The sequence below is a fragment of the Aricia agestis genome, chromosome 1 (genome assembly GCF_905147365.1).
Source record: "Aricia agestis chromosome 1, ilAriAges1.1, whole genome shotgun sequence".
Classification (NCBI taxonomy): domain Eukaryota; kingdom Metazoa; phylum Arthropoda; class Insecta; order Lepidoptera; family Lycaenidae; genus Aricia; species Aricia agestis.
The window spans coordinates 14923740-14950433 of NC_056406.1; the positions used below are offsets into that span (position 1 = coordinate 14923740).

The following is a 26694-nucleotide window of genomic DNA, read 5'->3' on the forward strand; positions in this document are numbered from 1 at the left end:
GAATGTATGTTATTAAAATCGAGATTTAGAAAATTGAACACCCGTCTACGACTATTTTATTTCGATCTAATAATATTACACACGAAATTTTTAATTTACATTAAAGACCCAGGAAAGTTGAACTTCAAATACTTATCGTTTTGAAAAATCCTCTCTTCGAAGACCACTTGGCGTGGACAGGGGATGGGGGCCACAGGACAGGGAAAACGAACATGTGACGGAGATAGACGATAGACTTCAGAAGACGGGATTTAATGTAGGCATCTATCCCTCTTTAACCTACCTCTTATTCTCAGATTCATAACCTACAATTAAACCAGAACAAAATAACGCTTGAAGATGTTTACCTACTTTCCCACAATGTAATATCTTTATGGGCATTGGCCCACCGGCCACCACACATTCCCACCACTGTATCTCCTGTGTCATCAGTATCGACAGCGGTATCCAACTACGAAAGCCCTTTGATTTGATCTCAGGGAGCCCGACGGACAGGCTCAAGAATAAACACGCCAAGCAGCGGCGGCGGCGGCGCCTTATTTACCCAAAATAACGCTTGAAGTTGTTTACTTACTTACCCACAATGTAATATCTTTATGGGCGTTGGCCCACCGCCCACAACACATTCCCACCACTGTATCTCCTGTGTCACGAAGATCGACAGCGGTATCCAACCACGAAAACCCTTTGAAAAACATTGATATGATCTCAGGGAGCCCGGGGGACATGCTCAAACTGGCCGCCGCTGTCAAGTCACCGTTTTTAGGGTTCCGTACCCAGATTGTAGAAACAGGACCCTATTACTAAGACTTCGTTGTCTGCCCGTCTGTCTGTCTCCAGGCTGTATCTCAAGAACCGTAATAGCTAGAGTTCTGAATTTTTTACAGATTGTTTATATCTGTTACCGCTATAACAACAAATACTGAAAACAAAATAAAATCAATATTTATGGGGGGCTCCCATACAACAAACATGATTTTTTGGCCTTTTTGCTCGATATCAATAATGACAACAGGCAGGCAGTTGAAATTTTCACAGAATCGTTAATTATATGTGTTCTTTAGTAATTAATAATACAATCAGAATATAATTAAAATTTAAGGTGGGCTCCCATACAAAAACATAACTTTTGGCTTATTTTTTCTTTATAAAGGTATGGAACCCTTCGTGCGCGAGTCCGACTCGCACTTGACCGATTTTATTGTAAACATGGTATTGGATTCGGGCAATCTATACAACAAAAAAAGAATTTTGAAAATCTGACCACAAACAGCAAAGTAAACATTAACTCCTCCTTTTTTTAAAGTCGGTTAAAAAAAAGAATCTTAGATGTTGAACAGGGATGTAAGGTATCATCATGTCAAATTTCATTGAAATCGGTCCAGCGGATTTAGAGATTAGCCTGCCATACAGACAAACAGACAGAGAAACAAAAATTTCAAAAACAGTTAAAATGTGTTCTATTACTCTTCTAAAATCCCCCTGACTCGTTTTTTTAAGTTTATTTTCAATGTACAAAAATTTTAACTCTACGATTTTATTATAAGTATAGATATAGATAGATAGATATATATAGATATAAGATAGATATAAATATATAGATAGATATAGATAGAAGATAAATAGGTATAGATTAAGAGTTAGAAAAATTAAATGCTAAAAACTGTTTGGCTACGTGCTGCCAAACAGTTTTTTTAACCTTATTACCAATCATTACAAACTTATTGTTATATCACCGTACCGCCGTGTTGTGTTTAAAAAATATTTAAGGTAAATTACGTTTTGAATTGCGGCGGAAAAACTTAAGGAGAGGTAGTATTCAACGTGCGGAAGGCTTGCTCACGAAATAGTGAAGGGAGTATAATCTGGCCATCTCTTACGTAGTTCATAGAGAGATCATAATATAGTGCTGGTATATTTTGCACAATCCTGTAAGTGTATTGTTATTAGGATTCAGCTGGTATAGGTATGATTAGGTTCTAACAGTACCTCAAACGTTACGTGTAAGGAAAACCAGTGCCCGGTGCTTACCTTTTCTTATATTGCTAGGTATTACACTGAGAAATATTATACAAGTTACAACGAACACTATTTAGAACATATTGTCGTATAAATAATTTGAAGGTTTTCCGATATGGATAAGCGATTACAACCTATGCAATTTTGTACACCTATAGACTGTGTCTAACTGCATAGATTAGGCACGTAGTGTTTCACGTAACAACGAAGTTTTAGTGGTCTAGTAATTACAACTATTCAGTTATTTAACACTATACCTATCTATAGGATAGTGCAGTGTTTTGCAAAAGGTGTGCCGCGGCACACTGGTGTGTTTTACACTACTAACATTATCTCAGTTACGTTCAAAGGATTTTGAACGAAAAGTTCCTTTAAATTTTCCAGGCGAAGTACGCCGAATACACATTTTTTAGTTGATCGACTATTACTCAAAAACTTATGAAGTCTTCTTAGCCGTGATAGTTTTCCTTTTAAATTCAGCACAATATTTCCTACTTCCGTGGATTTTTCACATTTCCAGAAGCAACCGTTTAGCTGGTAAAAGGTGACACTGGACCTAACGATTTTTCCCCTTAAAAACTCCATATTTCACAATTAATGGATCCCTAAATCGGAAAATGATCTATGAATACTCGTAATATTTTTAAAAATCCTATCCAACAACACCTCATAAGGTGGGATGGACGCGAAAAAAAATCATCCCGCTTGATGTGTAGGGGTGGTACCATAAAAAATATTTTTTACAGATTTTATACCATTTTGTCGGCAACATTCTTTGTAAGTCGGATGGACAGACAGATTGAAAAACGGACAGACGGACGGACAGACCGAAACTATAAGGGGTTCCTTGTTCTTTTTATGAAATAAGGGGGCAAACGAGCAAACGGGTCACCTGATGGAAAGCAACTTCCGTCGCCCATGGACACTCGCAGCATCAGAAGAGCTGCAGGTGCGTTGCCGGCCTTTTAAGAGGGAATATGGGTAATAAGGGAATAGGGTAGGGTAGGGAAGGGAATAGAGAAGGGAATAGGGGAGGGGAGGGAAGGGAATAGGGAAGGGAATAGGGGAGGGTAGGGGATTGGGCCTCCGGTAAACTCACTCACTCGGCGAAACACAGCGCAAGCGCAGTTTCACGCCGGTTTTCTGTGAGCCCGTGGTATTTCTCCGGTCGAGCCGGCCCATTCGTGCCGAAGCATGGCTCTCCCACGTCCCATGTTGACTACGGAACCTTAAAAAGGCTACCTACATCTCAGGACGATCGACGAAAGAAATGGGAATATGAATTGGGAACAGAGCACCTCCGTACGCGCTGATTAATTTGTGGTGTGGTGTAGGTAAAGTTTGCGGAACACTGAGATACTCGTAGATCACTGTTCACTGTTCAACTTCAGTGTTCTTTGTTATATATTATGTATATATTATATATTTTTTTTAATATATATATAATTAAAATTTTGTAAATGTCATTTTATTCGTGTTTCATCGAGTACCTAGCGAAGCTCGGTCAAATAGCGCTCTAGTAATAATAAAAGGAGATAACAATATGTCAGGTAATAATTATAATTTAATTTGATAGGCTCCATTTTTTTCCACTATTTTGTCACTATGAGCCTTATTAATAAATATAAATAAATTTTTTGCCTCATAGTGACAAAACAGTACAAAGTATACTGATGTGTAGTGATGTGTAAAACGTTGATAATAATAGATTGTATTGGAATGAGGTTTATACGACGCTGTATGTCCCACTTAACTGCTTGTCGGTTGAAAAATGTAGAGCCTGTACTTACATAAAAAAATAAAATGTGTGGACTTAAGTGCTAATATTTAACTAAAAATATGGACAATTCATTATAACCAGTATGGAAAAAAATAAATTCTTTCATACTTCCGTAATACGGAGCAATCAAAATTATTTATCATTTGAAGATTTATATTACACTAGCTGACCCGGCAAACGTTGTTTTGCCATATGAATAATTATTTCTAGTATCAATATAAAAAGAAGATTAAAACCTATTTTCAGGCCTAACGAATGTTCTATCAGAGAAGTTGATTCCTAGGCAGATGGCGGACCTAAGTAATTTGGTCGCATTAAGTCAAACCCATCCGACCGATCACAGCTAACATTATTCAATGTTAGCTGTGATCGGTCACGTCATGTGGTCGGCTTATGTCGATTCCGACATAAGCCGACCACATGACGTAGGTCCATCAACTACCTAGGAGTCAATTTCCTCGATGGTACTATCAGAGAAGTTGATTCCTAGTCGGATGAGGGACCTACGTAGTTTGGTTACGTCAAACATTGAATTGACATGATCCGACCAAATGACGTTGGTCTGTCAACTGCCTATGAATCAATTTCCTCGATGGTACATACAAAATTTCATGAAACGGTTGAGCCGTTTTGGAGGAGTTCGCGCTCAAACACGAGAATTTTATATATTAGAAAAAATAAATATCGCAGACCTTCGTGCTACAAGTAACAAGGCCTACAAGCGTAGAGCCGCGTAACCCCGGCCGCCGGCCCGGGGTGACACGATTCGCGTGCGGACACTCAGTAGATTTGATATTTAATGGGTAGCGCATACCTTAGATTATATTTTATTTAAGTTAAAAAAATATAATGGCACTAAACCGATTTTTATATTATTTCATAAAAATCGGTTTAGTGCCATTATATTTTTTTTAGTATGGACATAATTTGATTCCCGGGGAAAGGTTATATTATATACCTTTTCCATAGAAAATTGTTCAGTTCCGTGCGTTATGCGACTTTTTGTGGAGAATTTTTAGTTGTCTCATACATCCATTTTAACATACGTCGACGTAACTCTAGATAATGCTCTAAGTTAAGTTTTACGATCCCCGTAAAGTTGTGTAATAGGTGTTAGCAAAAAATATAGCGAGTGCAGCAACATTCCCTGCCTCTAAATGTGGCTTAGGTGTGTTCTTAAAATGTTATGAAAGTGTATGGGGGAGTTTAATTTATTAACGAAATAACATTAGAGGGGAAAAGCCGCGCATGCGCCCCCCGGCGCGGTAATGTCAGACACTACAGTTGACTCCGTGTTAACTGGACTCTAGTTTTAATCGTGTCGGGACAAATTTTATACAATATAGTCGTTCAAAAGATATGAATGAGGACCACGTCGTTCTCCTTCGAGGTGAGTGTTCCACCGTCGATTGGGATTTATAGTTAGTATCAAAAATCAATAAATAAAGGAAACTAACCTATAATTTTTACGTTAAGTCAAAAAAGTCTATCAATTCGATAATTACGAATGCTCAAGGTTAGGTTTAAAAAAAGAGCTTTGAAGCTTGTATGAGTTGATTCTTTATTTAGATGTTATGAGGAATTTGTGATAGGTATGAAATAATTTTAGATATTTCATATTACTTCAATAAACGACTAGGTACGGTCTCCAGGGGAGGTAGAGCCGAATATGTAAGTACATAGCAACTTCACACGCAGGTTTAATTTAAGTTGTTAAAAAAGCTTCAACACAAAACTTTAAAGTGATCTTCTATTTACCAATGATTTAGTTTACAAACATGCACGAAAACTTAGGAACAAGCATCTGCGAGCCCGAATATATAAAACATCCGCTCTACCCGGCATTTCAAATTAAGTTTCTATTTTTTTTTATCATGAATTCGCAGATTATATAAAAAATTTGTTCAGCTGAAATGTCAATTGATAATATTTAATAACTTTTAGGTCCTGGCCCTGATTCTACTCACGCTGATACCGTGGCCGGGACCCTCCGTCTTCAAGATCACCTGTCCTCGTGACAACTCCAAAATCGTAAGAAAAGTCATACAAAACAAATGGTTGCCGGTTTTAGAAAGATTTCAGGTAAGTTACTGAACTTTTTCGTTTAATTTTAACCTAGATCTACTTGTACTTAAGTTCAGTATTCACCTCTCTCAAAAAATGTATGTAAGAACATGTTCAATTATACTCACACCAGTTAAAAAATTTACTACAGATGTTCTGTATTTGATAAAGAGCCTTTACATCTAAGTCTAGGGGGCACACTTAGGTACTGTAACTTCGTATTTCAGGTGAAGCTGCCGCTGGAGTGTCCGTTCCACCCCGCGCGCGACATCTTCGCGCCGCAGCACGCGGCCAAGCTGCAGCACAGGCCGTCGCAGTGGACCTGCGCCTTCTGCGGCAAGTCCTTCTACGAGGAGCGACACCTCGACACGCACTTCGACCAGCGACACAAGAACCAGATTAACAAAGTAATTACATACATATTTTCGAGCGTCCATTTAGACGCGGGAGGGATTTTATACGTGGGAGAGCCATGCTTCGGCACGAATGGGCTGGCTCGAGCGGATAAATACCACGTTCTCACAGAAAACCGGCGTGAACAGCGCTTGCGCTGTGTTTCGCCGAGTGAGTGAGTTTACCGGAGGCCCAATCCCCTAACCCCTACCCTATTCCCTTCCCTACCCTCAACTATTCCCTTCCCTTCCCTACCCTCCGCTATTACCCTATTCCCTCTTAAAAGGCCGGCAACGCACTTGCAGCTCTTCTGATGCTGCGAGTGTTCATGGGCGATGGAAGTTGCTTTCCATCAGGTGACCCGTTTGCTCGTTTGCCCCCTTATTTCATTAAAAAAAAAAAAGAGAACTAAGGCTTCATACAGACGAACGGCACTTGTCGACGGCTTCGTCTGTAAGAAGTAGGCATAAAGGGCAGGCAATATTTTGATTTTAATAGGTGCCTAAAGATCAAATCTATGAATGTGATATAGCCAGACGTCTTTTTAACATCTAGCGTATTCCACCAACTCATAAGGCATTTTAGCTCAAGCAACATTTTAGTGACGAAATGAAGGTAATAATATTTTTGAGCAGGCGGAGGACGCAGTATGCCTGGCGGACTACTGCGACATAATGCGGTGCGGTGTGCTGGTGGCGCACGGGCTGCTGAGCGCCGGCAGCGCGCCCGGCACCGACGTCGAGGTGTGGCAGGACGGCGACGCGGCCCGCAAGGCGCTCGCCCCCGCCGCCAGCCGGCAGGTCGCTAAAGTCCGCCGCCGCCACCGCCCGCCGCCGCCGCCGCTGCCCGACTGCCCCAAGACTGATCATGTAGAAGACCCAGGCAAGTGCTGTTCCAACGATTATATCGTAGAGATAAAGTCCATAGAGAGACAGGCAAGTACTGCCGTAATTATATAAAATGCCGATTGATGAGTAACATAGAAGACTCATACGAGAAATGCCTCAAAACTTAAAACATTGATGCTATGTATATGATCCTATATGAGAACCTAGGCGAGTACTGCCCCAAAATTGTTCGCTAGAAGACCCAGGTAAGTACAGCGGGGCTAAAATGGTCACATTTAGCAATTCCTCTCAATCAATTCAGCAAATGAATTGTCAAAACTGTCAAACTGACAAATGTCAAATCAGTACAAAAATGAATTGCAAGCAGAGTTGCATTTTGCGATTTTAGAAAAATGAATCATATTACCATAAACTGTTATTGGTAAAGTTAAGAAAGATAGGGATTCATGGTAATTTATTAATTTGGTTTTGTACTTACCTAGATTCTAGAATTTTAAAAGTAACTACAAATGGGTATGAATCAAAGCAAGTTATTGCAACTTCTGGAGTGCCCCAGGGTTCGCACTTGGGACCCCTATTATTTTTGATTTTTATTAATGATATTGCTAATGTCATCAAATATTGTAAATTTTTACTTTTTGCTGACGATCTTAAGATTTATAAAATTATAACGAGCAATCTTGACATCATTCAACTACAGCTAGACCTAGATCAAATACATATTTGGACCGAAACTAACAAACTTCCTTTAAACGCTAAAAAATGCAATTTTATTAAATTCTCGAAAAAGCAGAACACTATCGCTACACTACAGTATTTGAGGAGTGGTTACTTCGCTCTGAAAAATCTATACTAATATTATAAATGCGAAAGTATCTCTGTCTGTCTGTCTGTCTGTCTGTCTGTATGTCTGTCTCGCTTTCACGCCAAAACTACCGAACCAATTGTAATGAAATTTTGTATACAGATAGTCTAAAGCCTGAGAAAGGACTTAGGCTACTTTTTTACTGGAAAAAAGGGTTGTAAGGGGGTGAAAATACGAAAATTTGTTCAAATTAAGTTAGTTCCAAAAATTCATACTAGATGGCGCCGTGCGTCTCTTACATCGCGCTAACGCTTGCCCAACATCTTTCTATAAGAGGTGGTATCATCATACATTCGAGTTTCGATTTTTTTTCGATTGTTATTTCTTTTTTACGTTATTTAATAAGTCAGTACTTTATCTACACTACTATTATAAAGAGGAAAGATTTGATTGTTTGTTTGTCTTGAATAGGCTCCGATACTACTGGACCGATTTGAAAGATTCTTTTACCATTGGAATCCTACATTAATTCTGCTGAACATAGGCTAAATTTTATTTTGGAAAAAAATAGGGTTCCGTAAGATATTTGGGATTTTCGGACGAAAGGTGTAAACCATTTTTATGTTCTGCTTAACATAAAGATTGAGTAAGAAATAAAGATTGAAAAAAAAATATTTAAAAATCAATGTCCACCCGTGCGAAGCCGGGGCGGGCCGCTAGTACTGTATAAATCATCCACAACGGATGTAAGGCCTAGTTTTAATCGAGTATCCCGGGTGCGAGACCTAGGTGTAATTATTGATGAAAACTTAACGTTTATTAACCACATTGATACCATAGTGACTAAATCTCTCAAGATGCTGGGCTTTATCTGGAGGAACTGTAAAGATTTTAAAACGTCATCGCCCTTTAAATTATTGTATTTCATGCTTATGAGAACGGTATTGGAGTATTGCTCCCCGGTCTGGAGTCCACACTATCGATGCCATATTAATAGAATAGAAGCGGTTCAACGAAAATTCTTATTCTTTTTAACAATTCACCAAAAAAAGTATAATGTTTTAAATATATATGACGAACGATTAGAATACTTCAATATCCAGAAACTTGAGCATCGTAGGTGGATAACTGATCAGATGTTTCTTTTTAAAATGTTAAATAACTTATATAACAGACTTCCTGTCACGAATAATGTTTTCTGTTCCAAGACCTAACTCTAGAAAGAGAGAGGTGTTTTCTGTAAAGGGTTACAGAACCAATTTAGGCCATCATAGCATGCTACCGAGAATATATCGAGACCATAACAAGCTGTACAAGGAGTTCGATGTTGACATTACCGCTCACAAACTTGCTCCTTTTAAGCGAGTGCTAGCAGAAATCCCCTACCCAACTTAACGTGCGATATTGTCATCATCGACCTCATAAAAGCAATTTCGCTATAAATATATTATTTGCATGCTGAGTCTGCCTGTAATTGGGTCTGCACCTCAATAAGGTTCGTGTTGTAATATTAGTGAAATAAGTTTTTTTATTAGATGTAGACCTGTTGGCAGACCAAATAAATAAATAAATAAATAAAATAAATATCATGATTCTTCAAATGATCTATGACATTGGAAGACAAAACTACTATCCAAGGTCCGTCGTGACTCATAAGTCATAACTCATAAATAAGCGCTCACCTATCATGGAACTGAAAATACTTGTTCTTGCTGTGCCAAGGAATTTTTATAAACTACAATAAGTGTTATAAGTACCTCCAGTTGCCTTCGACTATCTTTTCTATTTCGTGTCAAATATTGTGTAATAGTTATATTCTCATTGTAGATGCAGAACCTAAGCCCAGAGAAGACAGCGACGGCGACGGCGACGCAAACCAGACAGTAGAGCTGTGCGACGCGGACACGGTAGAGTCGTCCCTGCCGCCCGACAGCCGTCAGAAGAAGCTGGCCGACCTGCAGGCCGAGCGGGCCGCCTGCGACCCCGCACACCTACAGGGGCTCAAGGTACAAAATCCTACTTCCTACTATCCTACTATCCAACTTTTTTTTTTCTATGGACGCTTCACACCACGTCAGTCTGGCCCCGTGTTAAGTACCTGAAGGACTTGTGTTACGGGTACCAGACAACGGAAATATATTTAATACTTTTTATACTATACATATATTTAAGATTTTTATTATATGATACACATATTTAATAGTATTAAATATATATTAAATTAATACACATCCATGACCCAGGAACTTTGAAAACTTTTTGTTCCGGGATTCGAACCCGCGACCCCCGGCTTGAGCTACCGACAGCCCACCCACTGAGCCACAGAGGTCGTCGAATATTATAAAGGTCGTCGTATACAAAGAATTCTATTAAATAGCAGTTTTTGGTCGTATATTATAAAGGCGAAAGTTTGTTTGGATGTATGGATGTATGGATGTTTGTTACTCTTTCACGCAAAAACTACTGAATGGATTTAAATGAAACTTTACAATAATATAGCTTATACATCAGAATAACAAATAGGCTACAATTTTAACCGACTTTCAAAATGTGAAGGAGGTGTTATGTTCGTTATTTATGTTCAACGATTACTCCGCTGTTTGGGAACGGATTTTCAAAATTTTCCTTTTAGTGTACAGAGTATTATCCCTATTTGGTACTATATTCACAAAATCTGATCTGAGGGATCTATAAATAATCGAGGAAACTCCTCAAAATTTATATGGAACTCTTTTGGCTTCACCCTAAAACAAGGAAAATTATTGGCAAGGGTTTATCTCACGAACTACTGAAGCAATTTTTATGTTATTTGGCACAGATATAGAGTAGACCACGTGTCCGTTCACGTAAGTTATTTTGTTGCGCAAAATGTACGGTTTTCGTAAAATTCCTAATTTACACGAGCGAAGCCGCGCGGGACATCTAGTAGATGAATACTTTGCAAAGCCAGCGCTGATTTATATCGATACAGTAGTAGGCGCCAGGATCTCCTGATGGCTGATCCATTAACTCTTTGTACTATCAAAGAGATTGATTCATATAAGGAAAGACCTTAGATGTTATTTGGTTGGGTTATGTCAAATCAAAGTTAATTATTATTATGACGTTGGTTGGGTTTGACATAACCCGACCAAATTAGTGAGGTCCGCCATCTGCCTATGAGTCAATTTCTCTGATAGTACAAATCACGTGCTGATTTACATTGATCAGGCGTTAGCATCTCTAAATGCAGTAGCTGTATTTATGTTTCCATCCAGTAGCAGATCGCTCATCACTAAATGCTGGACTAGGGAGTATGTTCCAATTTAAATCAGTTCTAAGGCCCTCGTGGTGTGCGTGAATATTAAAGTTTTAAATTAGTACTTAAACAATAAATTATTCAAATTATTATTATATTTCTTATTTAAGGTGCGGTGTGAACGAATAGTGCACTCCTGCATATCGACACTTATTCTACACCTCACGCATCATCAGTTTGTAGAACTTGAAGGTATGTGAAACATAATACATAGTATTTTGATACTGATATTATGTAGATACTGACACATTATAAGCACTGTTTTAAGCCAGTTTTCTGTAATGTCACTATGCTACACTGTTGTACTCCGGCTGAATCAGCACATCCACGCCTAAAACGTCTTGTAATAATAATTCGATAACAGAGGAGATGCAGCGCGCTGTGTGCTGGTACCTGAGCTGCGACCGCTACTGGGAGGACACAACGCCGACCGCGCGCGCCTTCCCCTGGCCGCTGCTGCTGGCGCTGGCTACTGGCCTCGCGCTCGCGCTCTGCATGTGCTACTACATCATATGGATTGTGTTCGAGTGAGTTCATACTTCATAATAGTATCATACTTTAGAAGTTATAGCAAGGTTACTATAGGGATATTCAGGGTGGCCATAAAGGAAGATCTTCCGATCCATCCGAGCGAGTTAGCATGCTCGGTCAGGCCGAAGCCCACTGACGTCATTCCAGACGATATGACTTACCAAAGCTTACCAATCTTAGAAACTTCGATAGCGCGAGGCAGGAATGTGGCGCTAATTGTGCGGCCATAATCTTACCCTTTGATGTTATAAAATAATATGATCTCTGATTGATTAATCTGAATGTTGGGCCCTTTTATCGGATTAGGTTTTAGAAAGATTTAAGGAATAACACTTTTATTTAGCAATAAACTCACAAAAGAATATGCAGCCCCGGATCTTCAATTTTTTTCAGGCGGGGCAAAAAAAAATGCCACCCCCCACGGGCGTATATATAGCTTTGATAAGCGGGGGGGTCCCTAACGTAAAAAAGCGACCAAGTGCGAGTTGAACTCGCCCATGAAGGGTTCTGCAGCAGCCTAAATACCTACTCTGCCTACGGACACGCTCCACAGTATAATTTTTTTAATTATAATATTATAAATAGAAAAAAAATACAATATGTACCTCGCCGATGACAATCGATGACAATAATATTATATTGTCGATTGGACAAGTAAGATGGATAGTAAAGTGGGGGGGTCCGGACCCCCAGGACCCCTCCCCTTATATACGCCCATGCCGCCGCCCCCCCCCTACCTACTTATGTTTATTTTCACCTTTATCATCCATATAATTTCAGCTATCAATATTATGTACGATATATAATATAATTAACAGGGTAGGGTTTAAAAGCGTGCGAGAGCCGCGGGGCTAAAATGGTCGCTTTGGAGAATCATATATTGAATCGTAATATGATTCATTTTTAAACTCCACTTTGCGTGCAATTCATATAGTGATTCGCTTCGATTAATAATTGGTCGCCGTGCGAGAGACCAATCACTGATGTAATCGAATCACTATATGAATTGCACGCAAAGTGGAGTTTAAAAATTAATCATATTATGATTAATTATATGATTCTCCAAAGCGACCATTTTAGCCCCGCCGGGCGCGTATTTTGAACTATGCCTACGCGCCTCGCGAATAATAAATGTTCGTGCAGCACGTCTCACTCCGCAGTCCGCGCTCAGGGTATCGGTCAAGTCGATATGGCCATGAAATTGCTGTACTTGTGCTCTTATATATTTTATTGCGTGGTCAATGATGAGTTGTCCATTGGTCCGTGAAGTATGAATTTGGCCGCCCCTTGAATTTGCCGCCCGGGGCACAGACCCCGGCTTGCCCCCCCCCCCCCCCCCAGATCCGGGGCTGAGAATATGGATATACGAATGGCACCCCTTGGCAGAACCGTCACGTTAGAAGATTCAGAGCCAACTGATCTGACTCCCCGCAACTGAGACCTAGTTTCAACATCTAGATTTCTGATATTAGTTGGTCGCAGCACTAGTCCCTAGAGGGTTGGTACATAACAGATCGCATAAGGAGAATATAGTAAATAACAATGTTCTAAAATGTATCAGCTCCGAGGAGAGCAGCGTGGCGGGCAGCGCATCAGTGTCTCTGACGACGCATTCGTCGCCGGCGCGCGCAGGGCTGGCGGCCGACGACGCGCTCGACGACGACGACCACTACATCTACGTCACCTACCCGCCCGAGCTCAAGCGCCGCCTGCTAGAAAGGTACGACCGCTGCACGATCATCCTGCTCTCACCCTATACCGAGCAGACCAGCGACGACTGATGCACTTAGCTGCTCTACATCCGTCAGATCCATGTCGATTGATAAACTTCAGCGCTTTAAAATTGACCCACGCCAACTCACATATGAACAGCTCTTTAAACACTCGTGTCGAGATACACTTCATCTACGTCACCTACCTGCCCGCGCTCAAGCGCCGTCTGCTAGAAAGGTACGACTGTTGCCCGATCATCCTGCTCTCGCCCTATACCGTCGTCACTGGCCTGCCCACCAGTGACGACTGATACACTTAACTGCTTCAGGGCTCTTAAATTGACCCACGTCGAGTCACATATTAACAGCTCTTTAAACACTTGTGATACACTTCACCACTCTACAGTAGACTAGGCTGTTTCGCATTGACTGATTCACTTCCCTACATTAGACTTATTCGCGTCGACTGAAACACTTCAACATTCTACCTCTACATACACTTTACAACTCTCTGAGACGCTACGTCGTCGGTATCCGTCTCAGCTTTCTTTAAAAGTCTTTAAAATATTATTATTATTTACTAATCTCTCTCGAGACTCTCATACTATACTTAAATATAGTTTATTGTATTTGTATCGTATAAAATTAATTCTCATTTAGACGTTTACAGCCTCTACAAACTGGTTTCAACGGGTAAAGTTATAACTTACATGAAACTTATATGAATTTCTTTACAGTACGTATTCCTTATTTTAGTGCCTTTTTCAGTAAACGAGTCACGGATATATTTAGATTTAAAATGCATAAAGTATAGACTGTAGTTATGTTTGTATCTGGGTTTCAAGTTTCTTTTTGTTGTTATAAAATAGGTAATCTGCTACACCACTAACCCTTACATCTCACTTGGGACCACTTAGAGTTAGGCTAGGTTTTAGATAAGACAATCTAGAAATACTAATATTAAATATGTGTTATTGTTTTTTTTAGCTGCTACAATAGAACGACCCGACTCTGAGACGCGAAAGCTCTTCTGTCTGGATCGTGCATGGTTTTACACTAGACCAGTAGAATGTAGACTGACTGGCGCAGATAGTGTTTGTGGATGGTTCTGTACTTTATACTCAAAACCAGTGACGGATTAACCCATAATCGAATTTAGCAATGAGGCATTTTCTTATTTTTTCAATTTGATTGTCAAACAGTTTCCATTTTAGTAACTAGATGGCGTATGGGTAGACAACTATCGATAATACCAGGAAATACCATCAATAATTGCTACAAAAGTGGGCAAAAGCATGTAAAACTTGATACATTTCAATTTAAAAAAGACACGATGATATTCCAATGAATAGGCTAATAAAGTTATTATAACGATGTTTTAGTTAAAACTCACGGAAGAAATAGCCTTATTTATCGATATTCACACTAAATGTCACAGGAATTATAAATGTTGGTTTTGGCAACATCTTACCTGCACTTTTGCACGATAACGGATATTTAATGGCCAATATTTTACCAATAATGAACATCGAAAACCCAAATAACACAATTTGGGAAAAAATAATAAAAACCACACCAACAATAAAAAGTAGAAGAAATTTCAAAGTAACATGGCCGCCAAAACTCTTTCAGTTGTCAGTTTTCAGTTTGACAAGTTTTTATTATGTCAGCGTGTTCCTAAACTATTACCAGTATACTGGCCTAATCGCTTAGGCCAATGATCGCTTAGGTTTTAGATATTTTGATTTATGTCACACTTGACAGTTCACTGATATTTTTTGGAAACACAACCCATATGTAGTCAGTGATGCCAACCTGCATGATAATTTCAGATCTGTGAGGAACCAATAGAAAATCTAGAAGTGTTTATCCTTACGCCATCTAGTTAAGATTGTTAAAAATAAAAATGAAAATCTCTCATTGCCTAGGGCACCAAGAAGCACAAAACAAATCATCCTTAGGGCATCACGTCTCAATCTCACGTCACCTGCATAAACGACACCAAAAAAGTTTCTAGGAAAAAACTAATGTTTTAGGCGGTAAAGGTTTAAAGACCGAGTTTAGTCTTAATCCGTCACTGCTCAAAGCTTTGTAATTATATGGATATTAATTATTTGGGTTTGTTTAATACCATAATAATTTTAATAATAACGCACACTACTTACAATTTTAGTGATATTTTGGCACTAGGCCCTGCTTTTTAGCCCTCGTAATTTTCCATGTAATGATATCTGAAGATTATTATTTTTTAGTACCTTCCTTGACCGTTGAGTGGCGTTGCCCAATACTACCGAGTACCTACTTGTGCCTATAGACATTATAGGTTTGGTAGTAGGCATGTAAATATTTATTATAGAAAGTACAGAATATTCTACACTTTAGTTTAATCTGTATAAATAAGTATCGACCTAACTAATTCCAAACGTTACAAATTTACTTGAACATATTAATTTTTGTATTGATCCTTCATAGTTGTAGTTGCTTGATAAATTGGTGCCTATTTGTACAATGTATTTTGTAAGTAATTTGTTTATTATACTAACAAAGAAATTGATTTATGGGCAGATGGCGGGCCTCTGTAATTTTGTTGGGTTATGTCAAGCCCGAAATATCACGACCAAAACCGACTCTACATAATCCGACCAGATAGCGTAGGCCTGTCTTTGCCTAAAAAACCATTTATCTGGTGGTACAATACTTTTATTAATTAAGAATTTGTGTATCGTGTAAGAGATCGTAGTGTCACAATGGAGACTTTTTGTTCACTCAGGTGACTGTAACCAAAACTTACAAGTAGAAAGTCACAATATTTAATTGGTTCCAGCTTACTATCCAGTACAAGCGGCCTACAGGATCTAGGTACCTCCTAAACAAATTTCGATGTTGTGAAATAAATGTGCCGAATCAAATATTTTTGAGCCAAATCTACCTTTAACTGAAATATTATCATACTAAAAATCATGTAGGGTGAACATGACTAGTGATTGGACAGTACCAGTCATTGGACAAAGCACAAAAACACCATATTTATGAAGGTTGCTTTAAAACTACCAGTTTTTCTTTAAAATCAGGTGTTCTTTTACTTTAAAAACAGGCAGTTTTTAAAGCAACATTAATAAATATGGTGTTTTTGTGCTTTGTTCAATGACTGGTACTGTCCAATCTACTAGTAATTTACCCTATATTTATTTATTTCTTCAGCTATAAGCGAGTCCTAAACCAACTTAGAAATATTCGCCTTCTATGAAAGCCTACTCGGTACCTACTCGTTTGTTTTACGCATTTAATGAAATTAGGCTATTAAGTTAGAGAATAGTTAAAAAGTGTTTGTAAAAATCGTTCGATTAATTTGTTGTGAATTATTTTTTAAGTCTCAGTTTTGCTTATAGGTATGAGACTGAAATTTATTACTTGCATAGTTAATAAGAAGTTAAACATTCCACAACCTTTAATATTTGTAGCGCACATTAATTTTATGTATTTTAAGGAAATTTTAATGAATAAAGTTTTAAATAAAAAATTACAACCATTTGTCAATTACTTATTTATTAACTTACTATCGACTATTTACAAAAGTGGCAGTCTTCGTTACTTAAACTTATTCTTAGATAAGTATCGTAGCATAGTTTACAGCCCAGGGAACATTATATTAACTAAATGTCGAAAATAGGAATTAATAACATCTCCTTTTTACGGCTAATGTCAATGCGCAAATGGGCATGCATTATAAACTTATATTGTAATATAGGTAATATACACACAGTTTTAAGGAAAAATAAAACAGTATTTACATTCCACAATATAAAAATGCAACTTACATAAATACTACGAATAATAAATAGTTTTTATTATTCGTAGCATAAATAATTATAATACACTTCCCGTTTTCTTAAACGTTATGAAAGTCAATCTAGCAATGCGCAAATCGCAACTAACGTGAACATTGACTGATAACTTCAATAAAGTAGTAGTACTAAATAGTAAATACCCCTAGATTAGCTAGATTTCATAGAACCCTTTCAAATGCACTAGCGTAAAAGCCTTTAGTATAAAAAGGTTTTAGATTATAAAAATGCTATAAATGGTGTTAATGGAATAAATAAATTAAATAACAAAGTGATTAGATAAATAAATTTGTAGTAGTACTTATTGCGCGAACATGGAAGCTTGGAAATTTTCGATTTACGTGTAAGGCCCTAGAGTCAAAACGCCGTATCGAGGCACAAAATTAAATATAAAACGTCAGAATTTGTATGAAATTCTGTGCCCAGTCACGTCATTTTGATTACAGTTGTGTTAATTTTTGACATTTCGTCATACGTACTTGACACCCTTCCACACGGAGTAGCCCTCGATGACGCACTTGCAGCCGCACCCCGTCGGGCACGTGTCGTGCGCCGAGAACCTGACCGGACAATCGATGGAGAAATCTTAGCTACGTAGTACCTATACTCGAGCTGGGCATTCACTCATGAATCACCAAATACAATATTGTAAGCACAGAACTAATTTCAGACTTGCAAAATTAGAAGGACAAAATTATAACTCGCAGAACTCATAAAAGTAACCGACATAATATATATTTTACCGATTAGACGCAAAAAAGCAATAACTAAAATTAGTAATAAATTAGTTGCGTTTTCATAATGGGTACTCACCATTTGAGCAGATGTTGTGTGTGTCCGGCGTGCGCACAGAGCGCGCACGCTACCGCTAAACCGCGTACGGTGCGCGCGCACACGGCGCAGCGGAGCGGCGCGCGGCGGCAGTGCGCGCACTCCCCCGCCCCGCCCGCGCCGCGCCCGCATCGCGCGCACGTCAACTCCGCGTCGTGCGCCGACCGCACTAGCTTCATCACCTAAAGAGTATATTTAGTTCTGAGACACTTGTATCCATACTATAAATGCAAATATAATTATTGTAAATGCGTCTATTTTTTTATGAAATAAGGGGGCAAACGAGCAAACGGGTCACCTAATGGAAATCAACTTTCCGCAGCATCAGAAGAGCTGCAGGTGCGTTGCCGGCCTTTTAAGAGGGAATAGGGTAATAGGGGAGGGAAGGGAAGGGAAGGAAATAAGGGAGGGAAGGGAATAGGGGAGGGTAGGGAAGGGAAGGGAATAAGGGAGGGAAGGGAATAGGGGAGGGTAGGGAAGGAAATAGGGTAGGGGATTGGGCCTCCGGTAAACTCACTCACTCGGCGAAACACAGCGCAAGCGCTGTTTCACGCCGGTTTTCTGTAAGCCCGTGGTATTTCTCCGGTCGAGCCGGCCCATTCGTGCCGAAGCATGGCTCTCCCACGTCTATGTATCTGTTAACTCGTTAGTTTAAACCGTTGAATCGATTTTGATGGGTATGCAGATTGTAGATACTTTGAGTCTCGGGAAAGGTCATAGCATAGTTTTTGTTGCGGAAAATGTACGGTTTATTAAACCCGATAAACTATAATCAGACGCAACGTAGCAGCGGGCGCCATCTAAGTAATAAATATTGCGGTTCCTGCCAGACAAACGAATTTCGGCGTAACAAAGTTGAATTTAAAACAGAAATCGTTAAAAATATCCCCTAATTTCATTTTCTACGAAAATTCCAAACTTTATATTTCTTACCTCAGTTCTCTTATAGAGAAGCTGCCACCTATGTAGTATGTCGGCGTAGACTCGTTTGAAGCACTGGTAGAGGTGAGCCGTGGACTCGTCCACCACCGTCTCGGTGGAGTCGGCTTTAGACGCCGTGTAGTCGGTGTTCAGATTTTCAGCCTCGGAGCATGAGTTGCTGCGCAGTATGATGGGCAGCGTCCAGCCGTCGGCGCTGATCTCGCTGTACTGATTTATTGTGCTGTACGGCGACGTGCTGTTGCCCTGATTGAATAAAAAAAAAACATTAAATGAATAGGAATAGTGCCTTTTGTGACAGTAAATAGAATTATATGGACTAATAATAAAGCTTAACTACCATGAGGGCTCCCACACATAACTGCGAATTCGCATCGTAATGTCATTTTTAATATGAGTTTTATCGCAGATATTTGCGATGCGATGCGAATTCCAAATTTGTGTGTGGGAGCCTTTAAGTAACCTAAAATACCTAATTGGTGTTGGTATTTTCTTTTGTTTAAGTGTTTTGAACATTACTTACATTACTAGAATTACTAATAGTAGACTGTGAACTGGATATAGTCGGGTCGTTGAAGACGGAGAACGCGCACGCCAACATGGCGGCCGTCTGCAGATCCGATGACTTGGCGTAATGAGATATTCTGTAAGTTGAAAAAATCACAGTCAATTAATACAATGATATAAAGTAGTTGAAGAAGGTTCTAAATCCTATTATAAGATAAATGATTTTGTTAATGATTGCACACTCAAAGAATAAAATACTCAAGTGAATGCTGCCTTTATTACTACAAATTCCAAACCCAAACCTTAAATGCTAGAAATTTTAGTTAGAGACTGTAAAACAACGTCTCTTACACCTTACACCAGGGCTCGGAACCGGTTTGAAAATACCGGTTTATTTCGGTTAAAAACCGGTAAATATATCGTTCTTTTATTTACCGGTTAAACAAGCGAACGGTTTTTACGTAACCCAAATGGTAAAGGTTACCGGTTACTAACACACAAACGATTTTGAAAACCCAAATTAACCGGTTAAAAGAATTAACCGGTTAATTTGGGTTTTCAAAATCGCGCGCGATCGCGCTTCTTGGAAATCTATTTTTATCACTTATCGCGGCCCGCTTGGGAGCTGATAAGATAATTTCGCAATTATTTTCACCTAACTTTTTTTAATTTTAGAATGTTTTATTTATTTTATTTTAATTTTTAATTTAAAAAGAAATGTTAGATTTGACATACAGAGATCTAAGGGCCGGGAGTCGGGACACAATAACACGATACGACGTAGTATCGTGTTTTTGTGTCCCGGCCCTGAGGGCCAACGCTAAAACACGGGCGGATACGAGCGCGGGCGCACGCGTCGAAAAACCGCCGCGGGCCACGAATCCGCGAGCGGGCGCCCACCTCATTTAGCGCTGCTAGTATAATTTTTATCTCGAGCGTGTACTTTGTGTCGAGTAGATTACCATGGATTAGTTACTAATTTACTGCGAAAAGCGTACGCCCGCGCCGTGTGCCCGCCGTACGACGTAATTTAACGGCCGTAATAGGCCTCCGCCTTCAAAACCGAGCACGTCACACTGATTATTTTTTAAGGTATTAAATATTAATTTAAAAATTTAAAAAACTTATGGTATATTCCGAACACTTCAAAGAATTCGCTCCAGTTGGAAATTTAACTTAGAGTTAATTTTTCAACAAATTGGACAAATGTTAACTAACGAAATTTTCTCGAACTTCCGTCCTCATTGTACATTAAAAAAAATGTATAAATAATTTTAGTAAAAATTTCGTTACTTAACATTTGTCTAATTTGTTGAAAAATTAACTTTTGAGTTAAATTTCCAACGGGAGCAAATTCTTTAAAGTGTTCGGAATACACCATAAGTTTTTAAAATTTTTTAATTAATATTTACAATATTTCGCGTTCCGAAATTCGACCTTTCGCGGTCCGCACACGGACCGCGGTCAGCCTGTTGCCTGCCGCTGACTTAGACTATAAAACAAATACACTTTTTAAGTCGAGTAAAATAAAAAATAAACACTACATTTTTTAACTGATAGTTGTTAAATACCTAATAAAAAACTAATTACCTATTAAAATCTGTATAATCATTTTGTAAAAATCAAAATTGTCTGAAACGAGATGGTTGCCGATAACAGGCATAAATCATAATATTGTCGTGTCATGGCACCACGTGTCCGTATACATGGTATACGGACACGTGGTGCCATCTAGCGACAAACCAGCGAAGCTTACCGAGGGAGCACAGGCAACATAAATCCCCTACTCAATACTAGATGGCATGAGGTGCGCAAGTACATACTCGAACCTTGTAGAAAGGTCCAATGTTTATGTGTTTACCGTTTATTTATTTGCGTGTTTACGTGTTTTAATTTAGACCTTATGACTGAGTCCATAAGGTCTAAATTAAATTCAACTTACTGCACTTATCGTAAGGACGGCAGTTTTATTGTGGTACATGCTCGAGCCTCCTAGAAAGTTCCCACGGTTGTTTACTTGTTTACGTGAATCGGGAACTTTCTGGAATTCGTCTCGCCATATAAAAAGCCGCAGGCAGGCCCGGCGAGTTCAGTTCAGTTCAAACGATCGTCAAGGCGATTTCGGAGTGAAGACAAGTGATCAATAGTGAGTGAACCAGTGAAACCTACGACTTGGCTACGACCTAGGACAGTGATAGTGCTTAGTGTTTTGGACTTAGTGCTAAGTGTTGTGACCTAGTGTTTAGTGCAGTGTTAATAAAGTCTTCAAGAGAGTCAGCAGGTCTTTCTCTCCAGATCCTCGAACCCTAGCACGTAACAATATTCATCCTACAGCACACATACATACTACATAGTAATTACAATGTCCATTACTATTACTGAATTCTGATGAATATAATTTGCACATTAACATATACTTTCCGTTCTTAAAACAACGCTGAAACCCCCAAACTTGTATCTATAAGGAATCAGTTCCGTCAGCACCCTGCACCTTCTCAACCATGTATACCTTGATGCAAAATCTTACCTTTCGCTTGCGCACGCGGTGGCAACGTCGCGCGCGGCAAATTACCGGTTAATTTTCAATACCAAAACCGAAATTAAAGAAAAACCGGTATTCTGCGTTTACCGGTTTTTACCGGTAAAGTGCAACCTTTAACCGAAATCGATTTCGGTTTGGGGTCAACGACCGAAACCGGTTTTGTTCTACAACCGGTTTCCGAGCCCTGCCTTACACAAAAATATTAGAAGATAGGCCGTCTTAACCCATCCATCCCCAAGCGGCAGCCGGCTAAGCAGACAGTAAATATGTGTAATCCAACTAACAATGTCTGTATGAGGCTACAGCAGAGCGGGTGTCCGGCCCAACCCATGCTCTCCTCGCTGGACAGCAGGTGGTCGTGCGGCGCAGCCGCGAGCGCGCGCGCCGCCAGGCCCGCCAGCCGCCACGCCTCCGTCACCTCCATCTCACCCTCTGCTGACGATATAGCTGCGTTCCGCTCGCACATCTCTGTACATGTGAGAGGGAAAGAGATAACTATACTGGCGAATACTTGTAGAGTTTTGTAAAGTAACGTAACAGATAGAAATGCTTTCTTAAACAAGATAAATGAATGTCAGTTTTCATATTATTTCGGTTATCGTAACACACAAAACATTTGTAGCATTATTTCATAAGTCTCGTACTCCAATCATTATCTAACTGTAGTTTTATGAGGGTTTTCGATATTTATTTGCCGGTAGGAAGACCCGACTCACATAAAGCGCCACTTGGCTTTGTGGTTTCGAAAGCTGATAAGAATTTTTCGACACCTGCCAGGGACCAGGTGAAACTCTGTGTCAAAAGGTCCATATTATGCTGTCAAAGATGACTCCATATGAAGTCAAAGAAAAACAAAAAATGAGGGCTTTCATAAGCGATAGCCTTCATTTGTTTGTATTAGAAAGAAAAAACATTAATTAAAGTTATAATATAGAGAACACTAGAGCCTTCATACCTACTGGATTGTCAGGGTTGATGACGTAGTTCTCGGCCAGCGTGCGACTGAGCGGGAACAGAAGCTCGCCTTCGTACAGCACGACGCGCGGGGAAGTGCAGCCCGATATGCTGCCGCGACTGCGCATGCTGCCCGCGCGACGACTTTGAGCTTTCTGCAGTATATTGGTCATAGTTTACGCAAACAAAAAACGTTAATTACTTTTTTGTATGTTTGTAGAGTCCCAACACTACAGACCGATTTTGAAGAAAGGTATGGAGATACTTTAAGACCCAAGAAACTAAAAAGGGACAATAAATAGTTTTATTCTTTCTCTCTTCTCTTTCCTTTCTTGACAATAAACTGGGAATAACTTAGTATGTAAGATAATAATTACCCAGCGATCTTGAAAATAGAACGTCGTTATGGAGTTGGAGGCGTGTCTGTGGTGTAACTGGGGGAATCCCGCGGAGTTGGTGGGCGAGGGTGTGGTGGTCGCGTGCGGCGACACCGACGAGTACCCGGCTCCAAACACACCCAGCGACAGCGACGACATGGAGCGCGGCGTCCCGTCGTGCTTCAGTGACAGCCGTTTAGCGTTAGGCGGCCGGTTGAACACCACTAACGTACTGACGCCGCACCACTTCGCGCCGCACGTCCGAGGGAACGGTATGCACGAGTCCCCCGCGTTCTCGCTCTCCGATTGACTCCTCTGGCTCGATTTCATGGAGTCGGAGTCATCGTTTGATTTCACTGGTATCTTAAACAAACCTTGTTTTAATAGAAAGATCTCCAACATACATTTAAAGAGATGTTACTTGGTCGCTGTTAATTATTTGTGTAATAATTACCCACAAAACAGTTTTTTGTTAAATTATGAATGCAGTCTTGTTCTAAATGATCTAAAGAACATGACTGCATTCAAAACTTAATAGGTAATATTTTGTGGGATGATACAGCGTCCATTTAACAAAACTAGAGATCGCCCAATGGTCGAAATTTGACCTTAGTTTCAATGACATTAGAACTACTACCTTTTGTAAAAAAATATTGACTTTATCGTATATTATTTTTTTCAACTCTTGTCTCTGGGACTCAGCTGATCTCAGAGTGGATCTGTAAGCATTGTCTAATAGTATCTAAGATTCAATAAAAAAAAACTATAATCCATTTTCAATTTGTCACCTTGTTGTCAACAGACTTCAACCATAAATAAAAGAGTATAATTCATATGTATTCAAAGCTTGTCACTCAAAAATCTGTCATTTTTCCTAGTGTGTGTTGTAGTGTGTGTAATGTTTTATTTGTTAAAAAAATATATGATAAAAGCATAATTTCAAAATAATATTAGCTTGATGCACTCCTTCACCATATAAACTATAACTGTGCAAAATTTCATTCACCTACGTTTCCCCATTTTTTGTGAAAAGGGATACAAAGTTTTTGGCTCACGTATTAATATATAGATGTATTCTTTGTTTGTTTTTATTTCATTTTGTGAAAGGTATATAAGAGCTAAAGTAGATACCTCATCTATGGATGTCGCCAGCGTTTTCAAACAATGTAATAGACATCTATGTCCCTCCTTTTTCTTCCGATAAGCTGTTCTGTTTATAGCTTGGAGAATTTTGATTGTGGTGGTGCTATCGACGTTAGTGCCGGATAGCCAGGAAAACTTTGGTATGGTTTGTTCCGTGACATTCCTGGGGAAGGTCACTTGAAGGTTGGCAGTGTATCCGTTTCTCTCTGAATGTATCTGACAAGTCCTAGTTTCAATGTTCATGTCAGTTACTTCAATGTTAGCCATCTCTCTTATTGATTCAAATTCTTCATCTATTGAGGTAATGGTTTTGTTGGCTTTGTTCTGTAACATCATAAAGTTGAGGTTGAAAATCATGTTATTCAACTGAAGTATTTTACTTCAAGTATTTATCATGATTTTTCCTGCAATTATATTCTATGTAATTTACTTGTAACTTACCATTACAGCTTCTTGGGTTTTATCACTTAATGACAAATCATTCATTGAGCTAACTGTAGAGGCATAGCTGACAGCTGAAATATTCATAAAACAATATTAATAACATGATTTATATAGTGTTAAATATTTATATAATCTGTCTCCTGACATTGAGTAATTGTTGTGTTGTTTAGATGACTTGCACGTTACTTGACCAGCATCAAGTACACTCTATATTATACGCAGCCTACAGTAGGTCCTACGGTAGTTTTCTTTTAAATCACCTTAGTGGCTCGTCATTGCTCATTAGGTCTTTGGCATATTAGTGTTAAATTATAAAATAATTCATATTACAAACAATATGTATCTGTTTTCCTAGGACTTGTATTTATCAAAAAGTATGACTTACCATCACTAGTACTATCATCTTCACTTTCTGATTCATCAGGTAAGTAATGTAAACACATTTTTAAAAGGGAAGGATGCATTGACCAAAGTCTTAGGGTCTGGTCCCTGCCCCACGTTATCAATTGATATGTGGATGGTAAAGTATTTGGTCTCCAAACCATAGTTTGTACAGTGTCAGTGTGACCTACTAGTCTGTGGGTTAAAGTACCACCTATCCATACACCAATAACTCCGGCCTGCTCCACTCTTGGCAGGCCTCCCCATCCAACTCCAATAGTCAGAAGTCCACAACCAAATGGGGTGTAAATTGCCCTCCACACAGGGAAATTTGTCATTATAATATTCTCTGGCCTTCGCGCATTGTTGATATCAAAGTATTTGATGCTGCCGTCATGACTAGAGGTCACTAATTGATATTCATGATGTGGACTCCAGTCAACTCCATGAATTTTACACAGATGGGCAGATATGTAGTGAAGTGGTGATGAACTTTTCCTATAGTCCCATATTTTAATGTCACCATCGTGTGCAGTGGCCACCATGTGGGAGGCTACTTTATTCCATTGAACTTGAGATGCACCCGCTGAACATAGAAACATTTTTTTATTACAATAAAAATATGTTTGTGCTGTAGCATTATAATAAGATTATAAAGGTTTTTAAGCAAGAGCACTTAGCATAATATTTATATTTTGTACACTTTCACACTACTTACCCACAGCACATAAGGAAATCATTGGTTTTCTTGCATCTCTCAAGTCCCAAAGATGTGTAAAGGTGTCAATTGAACAAGTTGCCATCAAGTTGTGATCTTGTCTGTGGAAGTGAGTATCACTTACAACTCTGGTGTGTCCTTTTAGTGAGCAGATATTAGTAAGGTCATTGCCTGCTCGCCATTCATACACATCAACACGTTGATTGCTCTGCAATTATTATAAAGGTTGTAGGTTACAAAAAGTAACAAGAAATTTTTCAATAGCATAATTAAAAAAAACGTTACCGCAATAGCACAAAGCCTTTGGCCTGCATAAGTTTGACACCACTCTGCACCTGCAGCGTCGTATTTGCTATGTCGTGGGTATTTTTTTACTATTTCACCTGGTTCCTCATCCAAGCTTATCTGTTTTATAGCTAACCACCTTCGTCCAGCCAGCAAAACATTATTGCCGGAGTAATCAACAGACATAGCAGTTGCCTGCAACTCCCTATACTCCCACTTCATTAATTCTGAACTCCAATGGACTGACATTTTTATTATAATTAAAAAACTAGCATTAC

General features: G+C 39.2%; 2 protein-coding genes across 2 annotated transcripts; one reads left to right on the forward strand and one right to left on the reverse strand.

Annotated features, from left to right (window-relative positions):
* Positions 1–5072: 5072 nt before the first annotated feature.
* Positions 5073–14607, forward strand: LOC121735080. Its single transcript, XM_042125806.1, has 9 exons — positions 5073–5189; positions 5744–5881; positions 6091–6270; positions 6892–7138; positions 9737–9915; positions 11318–11399; positions 11572–11734; positions 13300–13458; positions 14438–14607. Exons 1-9 carry the CDS (start codon positions 5163–5165, stop codon positions 14463–14465), a joined length of 1203 nt encoding a protein of 400 aa, XP_041981740.1. The 5' UTR covers positions 5073–5162; the 3' UTR covers positions 14466–14607.
* Positions 8989–26694, reverse strand: LOC121734371 (GATOR complex protein WDR59). The gene is made up of 15 exons (XM_042124984.1): positions 26417–26694; positions 26132–26339; positions 25418–25999; positions 25030–25103; positions 24577–24912; positions 23446–23808; positions 23070–23223; positions 22399–22582; positions 19589–19709; positions 19060–19311; positions 18109–18308; positions 17743–17855; positions 17043–17047; positions 15638–15643; positions 8989–8999 (listed from the first exon to the last, which is right to left on the reverse strand). Exons 1-12 carry the CDS (start codon positions 26663–26665, stop codon positions 17765–17767), a joined length of 2814 nt encoding a protein of 937 aa, XP_041980918.1. The 5' UTR covers positions 26666–26694; the 3' UTR covers positions 8989–8999; positions 15638–15643; positions 17043–17047; positions 17743–17764.